This window comes from Rhinopithecus bieti, unplaced genomic scaffold, assembly GCF_001698545.2.
Source record: "Rhinopithecus bieti isolate Rb0 unplaced genomic scaffold, ASM169854v2 scaffold_30775, whole genome shotgun sequence".
Classification (NCBI taxonomy): Eukaryota; Metazoa; Chordata; class Mammalia; order Primates; family Cercopithecidae; genus Rhinopithecus; species Rhinopithecus bieti.
The window spans coordinates 471,031-483,710 of NW_016813906.1; the positions used below are offsets into that span (position 1 = coordinate 471,031).

Consider the following 12,680-nt stretch of genomic DNA (forward strand, 5'->3'; position numbering starts at 1 on the left):
GGCAGGTGGATCACTTGAGGTCAGGAGTTTGAGACCAGCCTGAACAACATGGCGAAACCACATCTCTACTAAAAATAGACAAATTCGCCAGGCATGGTGGTGCACGCCTGTAATCCCAGCTATTTGGGAGGCTGAGGCAGGAGAATCGCTTGAACCTGGGAGGTGGAGGTTACAGTGAGCCGAGATCATGCCACTGCACTCCAGCCTGGGCAAGAGTGAGACTCAAAAACAAAACAACAACAACAACAACAAACTAGGTTGCTAATTTTAATCATATTAAACCAATAATATCTGCAATGCCATTTCCACATGTAATAAGTATAGAAATTAGTAACGTATATCCTTCCTTTTTTTCTTACCAAGTCTTCAATATTTAGTGCATGTTTTATACTTATAGCACTTCTCAGTTTAGACCGGCCACCTTTTAATTCTTTAAAATGTTTATTTATTTAGTTTCTTCTTCTTCTTTTCTTTGAGACAGAGTCTCGCTCTGTTACCCAGGCTGGAGTGCAGTGGCACAATCTAGGCTCACTGCAACCTCCACTTCCCAGGCTCAAGCAATTCTCAATTCTTGTGCCTCAGCCTCCTGAGAGCTGGAATTACAGGCACCCATCACCGTGCCTGGCTGAATTTTTTGTATTTTTAATAGAGATGGGGTTTAACCATGTTGACCAAGCTGATCTTGAACTCCTGACCTCAGGTGATCCGCCCGCCTTGGCCTCCCAAAGTGCTGGGATCCCAGGTGTACACCACGCCGGCCTTTTTTTGTGTTTTTTTTTTTTTTGTTTTTTGTTTTGAGATGGAGTCTTGCTCTGTCGTCCAGGCTGGAGTGCAGTGGCACGATCTCAGCTCACTGCAACCTCCGTTTCCCAGGTTCAAACAATTCTTCTGCCTCAGCCTCCCGAGTAGCTGGGACTACAGGTACCCCCCGTACCATGCCTGGCTAATTTTTGTATTTTTAGTAGAGATGGGGTTTCACCATATTGGCCAGGCTGGTCTTGAACTCCTGACCTTGTGATTCAGCTTACCAGAGTGCTGGGATTACAGGCGTGAGCCACTGCACCTGGCCTTTTTTTTTTTTTAATTGAGAGAGAGGGTCTCACTCTTGTCACCTAGGCTGTGGTGCAGTGATGTGATTATAGCTCACCATAGTCTCAAACTCTTGGGCTCAAGCAATCCTCCTGTCTCAGCTTTCTGAGTACTTGAGACTTACGGTGTGCGTTGCCACTCCTAGCTAATTCTTAATTTTTTTTTTTATACAGACAGGGTATTGCTATGTTGCCCAGGCTGGTCTTGAACCCAAGACCTCAGATGGTCCTTTCACCTCAGCCCAAAGCTCTGGGATTACAGGCGTGAGCCACTTATACCCAGCCTAGACCTGGCGTGTTTTATGTGTGTAATGGTCACATATGGCTAGTCAGTATTATATTGGATAGCACAGGATTAGATTTTGAACTTCTTGTAGTAAATGCCTAAAAAAGATATGAGTACTTATGGAAACATGCCTAAATTGTGATGAAGAAAGGGAAATTTTACACATCTCCTAATTTTAGGGTATTTAAAAGGATAAACTCTAGCATAAAACTTTTTGGTTATCTGTGAAATACGCCAAATATGTGATTCTGTCACTTACTGGTGGTATTATGGGCAAAATAATTAATTTTTCGTTTTTTTCTTCTATAAAATGAGAACAATAATCCCAGTGCTTTGGAGGCTAAGGCAGGAGGATTGTTTGAGGCCAGGAGTTTGAGATCAGCCTGGGCAATGTAGTGGGGGCCCGTTTCTACAAAAATATTTTAAAAAACCCGCCAGGCATGGTAGCGCACACCTGTAGTTCTAGATAATTGGGAGACTGAGGTGGAAGGATCGCTTGAGTCCAGGAGATCAAGACTGCAGTGAGCTATGATTGCACCACTACACTCCAGCCTGGGCAATAGAATGAGACTCTGTCTCTAAAAATAAAATGGGAACAATAGTATCTATCTCATGGATTTATTGTGAGGATTTCCTGGGCTAACTAATGTGATTGGTACACAGTAAGTGCTCATTAAGTGTTAGCTGCATATTTATTATTGTCGTTACAAGTGATAGTATGTGAGTTTATGGTGAATCATGGATATGCCCTTTATCGGATTGAGTTTTGCTATACTCAACAATTTGTCAGATCTTCCAGAATTCAGTTAAGTTAAGGTGAACTACATATCTATATGTATTACTTCTTTATTTCCTTTGCTTTTTAATTCTTACCACTGATGCATCTGAGTTTAAGGAATTATTTTGTAAAGATTGGCATCATTGGCATTTTGGGCCAGATAATTAAAATTTTTTTTTTTTTTTTTTTGAAACAGTGTCACAGCCTGTTGTTGAGGCTGGAGTGCAGTGGCACGATCTTGGCTCACAGCAACCTCCACCTCCTGGGTTCAAGTGATTGTCCTGCCTCAGCCTCCTGAGTAGCTGGGATTATAGGTATCTGCCACCATGCCCCAGCTAATTTTTGTATTTTTAGTAGAGACAGGGTTTCACCATGTTGACCAGGCTGGTCTTGAACTGCTCACCTCAAATGATCTGCCTGCCTCGGCCTCCCAAAGTGCTGGGATTACAGGTGTGAGCCACCATGCCCAGCCTTGGGCCAGAATATTTTTTTGGTTTGAATTTATAGCAATGTTAATGTTCTCCTATGCATTGCAGAATGTTTGCCAGTATCCTGAGCCACTAGCATCTCCTCAGTTTTGACATCCAAAAATATCTCTGGATATTTCTAGATTTCCCCCAAGGGCCTAAATTCACCCCTAATTGAGAACCACTGGCTCACTATCTGGCATTATAGAAAGAAACATTCACAGTTGTCCCCAGCACAGCTTATGATGAAGACAAAGAATTACTTTGTTACAAAACTGAGGTGCAGTATATTCAGTTTGGTACACTGCAAATCTTAATTTTGACACCTGTACCCATTCCATACCTCACAAGATGTAATGATTTAATTTTTCATTTTAGCTCTTCTCATATTCTGTGTATTAATGGTACTACTTTTGAGTCTCTAAATCAACCCTGAACTTCATGTTATTTTTCGATTTTTTAAAATCATTTTGTCTTTATGTCCAATAACAGTGTGTTTTAGAAATGAATACTTACTTTGGGTTTGTTGAGTTAGAAGTTCCCTAATTAATATTAAGTCCATCAAGACTGCAGCTTTAAATTGAAATTTTTTTTGGTTTGATTCTACAGTTGTATAAAACCACGTTTTATGAGTTCACATTTTATAGACTTTGTATAAAATAATATGTAAATAGTGAGTATTAGTGATCTTGTTAAAATCGTTCTTTGAATTTGTTCTGATGAGGTGTGTTAATAGGCCTGGTAATACGAGTGTGTATTGTAAAATTATTAAATAATACTGACGGTGTGAAGTTTTCAGTTTCGTAAAGCTCTCAACATTCCATTGTTAATAAGCAGATGTAGCTTTGTTTCTGAGTGTATTTGTAAGTCTAAGAGAGGTATTTTTTTGTGGTTCACAAATTAGATTTACATTTGTAATTACTAACTTTGTGCTTTTCTCTGTTTTGTAGGCATATGGTTGATGATATGCTAAGTGCAGATGATGTCAGTTGTAGTAGCTCCCAGGTCAGTGCAAAATCAGAAAAAAATATGGCTGATTTTGATGGTGAAGAATCTGGATGTGAAGAGGAGCTAGTTCAGATTAATTCACATGCAGAACTGACGTCTCACCTCCAACAACATCTTCCCAATTTAGCTTCCATTTACCATGAACATCTTAGTCAAGGTAAGACTCTACAGTAAGTGAAATATATTACATTCTTCACAACCGGAATAATTTATCTTACATTGTTGAAAGGAATCAATAATTAAGATTTGGTACTTAAATGTTTTGTCACAATAGTTTCCATATGGTAGTTTTTTTTCCCCAAGGGAATTATTATAAATACTGCATCATGAATATAAATAAAGCCTGCAGTTCTATTGAGATATTCAGTGGGGAAAAAAAAATATAGCAGTAATATGTAATAATTAAAGCTCTGTATTTTAGAAAATATATGGTTGTATTAGAATTTATATTCAGAAATCATAGGACCTAAAAGTAATAGGAAATCATAAAAGATAAAATTATATGATTCCATTTATATGATATGTCTAGAATAGGCAAATCTGCAGGCAGAAGGAAGGTTAGTGGTTGCTTGGGGTTAGGGAAGGGTAGGAGGGAATAAAGAGGAGTGAGTTTGAGAAATCATTGTTCAAGTCTAAATCAATCTTAAAGTAATAGGACTTGACCAGACTTGAAAGAATGGAAGATGAAGGAAGGTAAAGAGTAGTAGGGAATTAATGAGTAAAGCAAGAAAAAAATAAGAAAGTAAAAACCGTTTTAGAATTGGCAGTTTAAAGGCCTTTAACCTCTTGTTTGGTTGGTATCATCAACGTATACTGGCCTAGTAAATGGGTTTTGGGATGCCAGTACATTATAAGTAAACCTGATGGATTAGGTTTAGGCTGAGGCCATGAACGCACTTGGAAACACAACTTGTGGATCTTGGATCAGTTTACTGATTTGTACATATTTTTTGTACGTGATTGTCTAGGTTAAGTTACTTTGACTTATTGCTGTGCTATTGTGGTTGTTGAGAAAGGAATAGGTTAGATTGAAGTCATCTGACTGAATGTGATGCCATATTTGTAAATTGTTACCATTCTTAACTCAAATTTTCCTTTAATTAGTGTTTTACCTATTTTTTACTGCATGGAGTTAGAAATTGAACAAAATGGTTATTTTCTTTTCACAACCCTTTGTAGACAGAATAAAATGATAGTATATGTTAATGCTTTCCAAATCTACCTTGTATTACAATGTTTTTAGTACTAGAAGACCTCCTCCAACACAGTAAGACAGTCACTTTAAAAATGGGCAAAAGTGTCAAACAGATACTGCATAAAAGATGATATATAGAAATGGTCAATAAGGGCTGGGCATGGTGGCTCACACCTATAATCCTAGCACTTTGGAAGGCTGAGGTGGGCAGATCCCTTGAGGTCAGGAGTTCAAGATTAGCCTAGCCAACATGGTGAAACCCCATCCCTACTAAAAATGCAAAAAAAAAAAAAAAAATTAGCTGGGCATGGTGGTGGTCGCCTGTAGTCCCAGCTACTTGGGAGGCTGAGGGAGGAAAATTGCTTGAACCTGGGCAGTGGAGGTTGCAGTGAGCTGAGATCACGCCACTGCACTCCAGCCTGGATGACAGTGTGATACTCCGTTTAAAAAGAAAAAAAGAAATGGCCAGTAAGTACATTCACAGTATCTCTTGTCATCTGGTAAATGTAAGTTAAAACCACAGTGAGGTACTACTACATATCTATTGAAATGAGTAAAATTAAGGACTGATACTATCAAGGATTAACATTAGAATGTGGAGCTGGAACTGTCATATCTTGCTGTGGAACATAAAATATAATCACTTGGGAGAACTGTGTGTTAGTCCATTATTGTGTTGCTGTAAAGGAATGGCCTGGTGCAGTGGCTCACGCTTGTAATCCCAGCACTTTGGGAGGCCGAGACAGGTGGATCACTTGAGGTCAGCAGCTCGAGGCCAGCCTGGCCAACGTGGTGAAACCCTGTTGGTACTAAAAATACAAAAATTAGCTGGGTGTGGTGGCGGGCACCTGTCGTCCCAGCTACTTGGGAGGCTGAGGCACGAGAAGAATCACTTGAACCCGAGAGGTGGGGGTTGCAGTGAGCCAAGATCACACCACTCCACTCCATCCTGGGCAACAGAGTGAGACTGCATCTCAAAACAAAAAAAAAGAAATACCGAAGGCTGGGTAGTTTATAAACAAAAGTGGTTTATTTTGGCTCACAGTTCTGCAGGTTGTGCAAGAAGCATAGTGCCAGCATCTGCTTCTGATGAGGGCCACAGGGAGCTTACAATCATTGCAGAATGTGAAGGGGGAGCAGAGGTCTCATGGTGAAAGTGGAAACGGGGGATTTGAGGGGTGCCACTCCCTTCTAAACAACCAGGTCTCATCTGAAGTCAATGTGAGAACTCACACATGAGGACAGCATGAAAACATTCATGAGGGATCTGCTGCCATGACCCAAATGCCTCCTACTAGGCTCACCTCCAACATTGGAGGTCACGTTTCAACATGAGATTTGTGGGGAACAAAACATTCAAACTGTATCAAATTGCTTTATCACAAAGTTAAATATTTACCTACCATATGACCCAGAAGTTCTTTTGCCCTCAGTTTTTACCCAAGAGAAATGGAAACATGTCTGCCAAAAGATTTATTCATGTGTGTGCCTTTATTCAGAAGGCCTTCCAACTGGAATTAACTGGTATATTCACATAGTGGAATTTTGCTGATCAGTAGAAAGGAAGGAACTACATAGACACGTCCAGAATCATGGATGAATATTGAGAAACATCCTTCTGAGCAAAAGAAGCTAGAAATAGAAGAAAGTACATACTATGTATTACTTATGTGCAGTTCTAGAACGGTCAACAGTAATTTGTAAGGGTAGAAAGCTCCTCAATCATTGCCTAGGGCTTGAGGGTGGGGATTGATTGTAAAGGATCACAAAGGAACTTTCTGGGGTGATAGAAATGTTCTCCATCTTGATTATATATGTATTTTAATAAAAATTTAAAAGGTAAATACCAAAACAATCCCCCCACCCATCCACACACACAAAAAAGCCACAGACTAGAAGAAATATTTGAAAATTACATATATATGAAATTGATTGTATTTGGAATATAAAATAATTTTATAACTCAATAGTAAGACAGCCCAATTAAAGAGTGGCAAATTATTTATTTCACCAAAGAGGTATACACATAGCTACTAAGCACACGAAAAGATTCACAACATCATTAGTCATTAGGGAAATGGAAATTAAAAACCTTAATGAGATTACACCACATACCTGTTAGAATGGCTGAAATTAAAAAGAGTGACAGTACTACGATATTAGGGAGGATATGGAAGGAAGGGACTAACTGTTGCTCTCATACACTGCTGATGGGAATGTAAAATGGCACAACCACTTTGGAAATCTTTTCAGCAGTTTTCTGTTAAACATACATAATAGCTTATGACTCAGCGATGTCAATCCTCGGTATTTACCCAAGAGAAAGGAAAGGAAATTACACAGAATTTGTTACACAGATGTTTATGGTAGTTTTTAAATAATAGTATAAAACTAGAAACTATCCAAATGTTTCTAGTTTGGGTAGTTACAGGACTGTAACTAGTGAATGTCTAAACAAAATGTAATATTTCTGTAATAGTCTTTTAATTTGAATGTTTTGGGTAAATTATCTCCAATAAAATAGTGTTTTTTTAAAATATAGGGATTATAAAAGACTATATAGGTCATTTAGAGGAATGTCTGTTTGTTAAATAATTTTTTCACATATGTTGTCTTATTCACACTTAGTTTCAAGTATTTATGTACAGTTCTCTTGACGTGAAAATATTAATTATAAATAGCAAAGAGACTATAGAAAGGAAACGATTTCACTTTAACCTTATCAAATCTAAATGGCACTATTCTTTTCATAAGTGTTGTGCCATGCTGGGTGCAGTGACTTACACCTGTAATCCCAACACTTTGGAAGGCTGAGGAAGGAGATTATTGGAGGCCACAAGTTTGAGACCAGCCTGGCCAACAAAGCGAGACTCAGTCTCTTTAAAAAGAAAAAAAAAAATTGTGCTAATGTGTTTTATTTTATGATCTAAGAAAATATTCTATACTTTTGTTTGGATTTACTAACCATACAAATGCTATCATTGGTCAACTGCATTTCTCTATAGTATGCTGTTTTGTTTTTTTTTCCCCCCTTTTCAGGACCTGTAGTTCATAAACATCAATTCAACAGTAATGCTGTTACAGACATTAATTTGGATAATGTTTGCAAGAAAGGAAACACTTTGTTGTGGGATATAGTCCAAGATGAAGATGCAGTAAGTTATTTAAATTAAGAGCCAGAGACTAAGAAATTTCAGCAAGATGCAATTAGGATAAATAATAATTTTATGTACGTTTTTTATAGATTAATCTTTCTGAAGGATTAATAAATGAAGCAGAGAAACTTCTTTGTTCGTTAGTATGTTGGTTTACAGATAGACAGATTCGAATGAGATTCATTGAAGGTTGCCTTGAAAACTTGGGAAACAACAGGTAAAGAGGAATTTTAAAATTTTTAACGCAGTAGTCAAAGTATTTGGGTGTGGGGGGACATTCTTGTTGACTAGGTGTGATGTTTTTATACTGCTTCATATACCTGTATTAATCTGTTTCTTAGTAATTGTAGTTTTCATATTAAATTTAGAGGCTTGTTCCTCACGTGGTTCATATTTTAAGCACTCAGTGTTGCTCTTTTCAGCACCTTTCACCATTCTTTGTTAGATTCACCCAACAGAAACAAAAAAAAAAGATACTGTCTTTTTGATTCTGGAAACACCTTGGTGATTACTGTGTTTTCAAATTGCAGTTAAATGTACTTGAACTGTCTCATAAAGAATGCTAAATAAGTGAAATTTTACTTAAGCTACAATATAAACACTTTGATAACAGCATTGTTCTTCCATTTAGGTGTGTCTTTTAATGTCTCAGCATTTGTAGTACATAAAAGACTAGGTCGGTAACTCATCAAGTTGTGTATATTAGATATGTACAGTTCTTTGTCAAAGTGTGTTTTTGTTTTTGTTTTAAAACAGGTTAGTGTTTTTTCTGTTGTTTGAATTCTGCTTCATAGTTATGTACTTCTCATTGAGAATCAGTTGATTACACATTTCTTGATTTTCAGTGTTCTTCCGTGGATATAGTTTCATGTTTCCTTGACCTATACTGCTCTGATAGTGTTCTATTCTCTAATACAGTGAAAATATGATTCTGATGTGATGTTGTCAGTTCAGTTATTAATATATTGTTTTCCGCTCACATCTGTGTAGGCCTGCTATGATTGTTTAATTTTACTGAATATCTAAGTGCCTGAAAATATTTTTTCCCCAATTGAATGTTAAAAGTACATGCTATATTTTCTTTTCTTTTTTTTTGGTTCTTTAAAGGGCAGTACGTTGAACAGTTACAGTACACAAATTCCTTGTTCGTGCACATATAAGAAACCACTAGTAGAACTTTGTAAATGGATCAGTTGCCTCCTTTGCTGTACATTCTTTGTTTTTTTTTTTTTCATGGAGTCTTGCTCCATCGTCCAGGCTGGAATGCAATGGTGTGATCTTGGCTCACTGAAACCTTTGCCTCCCGCATTCAAGCAGTTCTCCCACCTCAGCCTCCTGAGTAGCTGGGATTACAGGCTCCTGCCATCATGGCTGGCTAATTTTTGTATTTTTGTAGAGAGGGAGTTTCACCATGTTGTCCAGGCTGGTCTTCAACTCCTCACCTCAGGTGATCCTCCTGCCTTGGCTTCCCAAAGTGCTGGGATTACACACCGCACCTGGCTGGTATATATTGTTTGAAAAGAATTCCTTTAATGGCTGGATGATATGTCATCATTTACATGGGTTTTATAACAGTTAATTGTAAAATGTTAATTTTCTTTTAAAAGTCTTTGTGAAAACACACATTTTAATAAGTGGTTCAATAATTTGTACTCCCCATATGTGCATCTGCCTACCCTGTGACCCAGTAATTCCTCTTCTAAGTATATGCCTCACAAAATATACCCTGGTGATCACCCAAAGGCAGAGTCAAGAATGCTAACAGCAGCCCTATTGAAAATAACTGGGCCAGGTGCGGTAGCTCATGACTATAATCCCAGCACTTTGGGAGGCCAAGACAGGTGGATTGCATGAGCCCAGGACTGAGACCAGCATGGGCAGTGTGGTAAAACCTCACCTCTACAAAAAATACAAATAAAAGTATCCAGGTGTGGTGGTGCGTGCCTGTAGTCCCAGCTACTTGGGAGGCTGAGGTAGGAGGATTGCTTGTGCCTGGGGAGGTTCAGGCTGCAGTGAGTCATGATCACGTCACTGCACTCCAGCCCTGAGCAACAGAGTGAGACCCTGTCTCAAAATAAATAACATAACTACATATTCTTTGCATAGCTATTCAAATGCAAAAAAAAAAAAAAGTAGAAAGGATAATTGTGGACTACTCATAGAAATACTACATAGCAATAACATTGAATGAACAGTAAAACAACTACATGGAACAAGTTGGATGAAAGAAGCCAGACACAAAAACAATATATATCTCTATTATTTTATTTATATCATGTAAAAACAGGTGAGTTCTTGTATTTAATAGACTGGATAATAGCTACCCTGAGGGGTGACTAGTGGTTGGAATGGGACACAGTAGAGGCTCCTGGAATGCTGATATTGATGTGTTTCTTGATTTGGTTGCTGGTTGCATAGATGTGTTTACCTCAGAATTTTGAACTGTGCCCTCTTTGGTATGTATGTTTATTATACTTCAATAAGAAGGGAAAGCTGTATGAAAGATTAGATATCATGCAGCCATTAAGGGTTCTGTTTTCAAAGATTATATAATGATTGAGGCAAATAATTACAGGCCTAACTGTTAAAAAGAAAAGATTGTAAGAAATAAGTCAGAATGTAATCTCTACAATACAGTTATTTTTGGGAGGATTGAAGTAACTGGGAATATAGGTGTGCACCACCTCGCCCAGCTAACTTTTGTATTTTTAGTAGAGATGGAGTTTTGCCATGTTGGCCAGACTGGTCTCGAACTCCTGACCTCAAGTGATCTGCTCGCCTTGACCTGTCAAAGTGTTAGGGTTACAGGCGTGAGCCACCGCACCCAGTTTGAGTTTTTTTTTTCTTTGTGCCTTTTTGTTACTCAGTTTTCCTAAAGTGAGTACATATTTCTTTTATAGGTAGGAAAATTTAAAAGATCCAAAAGGGACCAGGTACAGTGTCTCATGACTGTAATTCCAACACTTTGAGAGGCTGACTGAGATGGGGGATCTATTGAGCCCAGTAGTTTGAGACCAGCCTTGGCAACATAGGAAGACCCCATCTCTACAGAAAAACTTTAAAATTAGCTGGGCATGGTGGCACATACCTGTAGTTACAGCTACTTGGGAGGCTGAGGTGGGAAGTCAAGGCTGCAGCGAGCCAAGATTGCACCACTGCACTCCAACTTGGGCAACACAGTGAGACCCTGTCTCAAAAAAAAAATGTGCGGACACACATGCACACACACAATTTATTTTCCTTCCCTAGAGACTATATTATATATGGCATTTCATGTCAACTTTTGATATATACTGTGATTTTAAATGACTATTTTGTAGAATATACTTCTTTAAAATATGGAATCCTAGATTAGACAAAATCATCCATATGTAACTTCAGCTGTGAAGACCAACAGTGAATGTCTCTGTTCTAAGATAACAAAAAGCTGCGTTAGTAATTCTTATGGGACTACCACGCTGTTGCATAGTCATAAGCTTTTGGTTACAACACAAACTCTTGGAATAAACCGAACAACTAGTGCAATTCAGTATGATAGGATTATTCTTGAGTCTAAAATTAGTGTTTTACTACTCTGGATCATTGAACCTTTTTCTTCTTTGTGAGACAGTCTCACTCTGTTGCCCAGGCCCAAGTGCAGTGGTGTGATCTCAGCTCACTGCAGTCTCCGCCTCCCAGGCTCAGGCAAGTCTCCCACCTCAGCCTCCTGAGGAGGTGGGACTACAGGCACGTGCCATCGTGGCCGGCTAATCTCTTGTATTTTTTGCAGAGACCGGGTCTCACTGTGTTGTCCTGGCTGGTCTCAAACTCCTGGGCTCAATCTGCTCACCTCGACTTCCCAAAGTGTTGGGATTACAGGCATGAACTATTATGCATTGGCCATTGAGCCTTTGTGGTTGGCCATTGAACCTTTTTATCCTAGCCACATTGTTGCCTAGGATTATGTGTTTTGGTATTTGCAATTTTCACTCTTGAAAGAATCTGTGAAATGTAAGTTTGACTATAACACTTCCCTTTTATGCTTTTGTTAGTTTTGTAAGCATATCAGTAGTCAGAACTACTTCAGCAAAGAAGTTGGTAGTATAACATCTCATGGTCGTTATACGAGAAATTCTACAATTTAATCATCATTGGAATGAGTTGTATATTTGATTTTGTAAAGTTTCCTTTTTCATTGAAACATAAATTATTATCACCAAGCCAATAAATTATCTTTCCCATTCTGTGTTTCATTAATTTTAGTCTAAAAGCTGTACTTTCTGTCATTTAAAACAAATTTCTCAGTTTTAATAATATTTAGTGCTTTGGGATGACTTTGAATCTGTCCTTGGTCATTATAGCACTTAAAATGTGTGTCTTTGTTCTTTGGAATTTAATTCTTTTAAATGGGAGAAAAGTTGGAATTTTTTAGATAATCTTAGGAAAAACTCTTTAAAATCTTTTAGTCATGTACAATGTAATTATTCCTCAATAATTCTGGAGAACAGCGTTCCTTTAGGGTAGGAGTAGAAGGAAGATGAGTCTTATTTCTACATTCCTACTTCTGGTTTTTCTCTTACATGAACCACACCAGTATTCACTGAACTCAATAACCACTTAATGCCTGGCATCCTGTTTCTCTAACATCAAACATCATATACTTGCTTCCACATTGCATTTTATAAATGAAAACATGTTTATTGAAGAAATTTTATTTACTGCCT

The 12,680-nt window shown here is 38.0% G+C and overlaps 1 protein-coding gene across 1 annotated transcript in view; it reads left to right on the plus strand.

Annotated features, from left to right (window-relative positions):
* USP34 (ubiquitin specific peptidase 34) overlaps nucleotides 1-12,680 on the plus strand; it is a 221,900-nt gene that overhangs the window by 50,023 nt on the left and 159,197 nt on the right. The window contains 3 exon segments of the mRNA XM_017849063.1: nucleotides 3,570-3,784; nucleotides 7,862-7,977; nucleotides 8,067-8,194. Coding sequence (XP_017704552.1) covers nucleotides 3,570-3,784; nucleotides 7,862-7,977; nucleotides 8,067-8,194 — 459 coding nt within the window.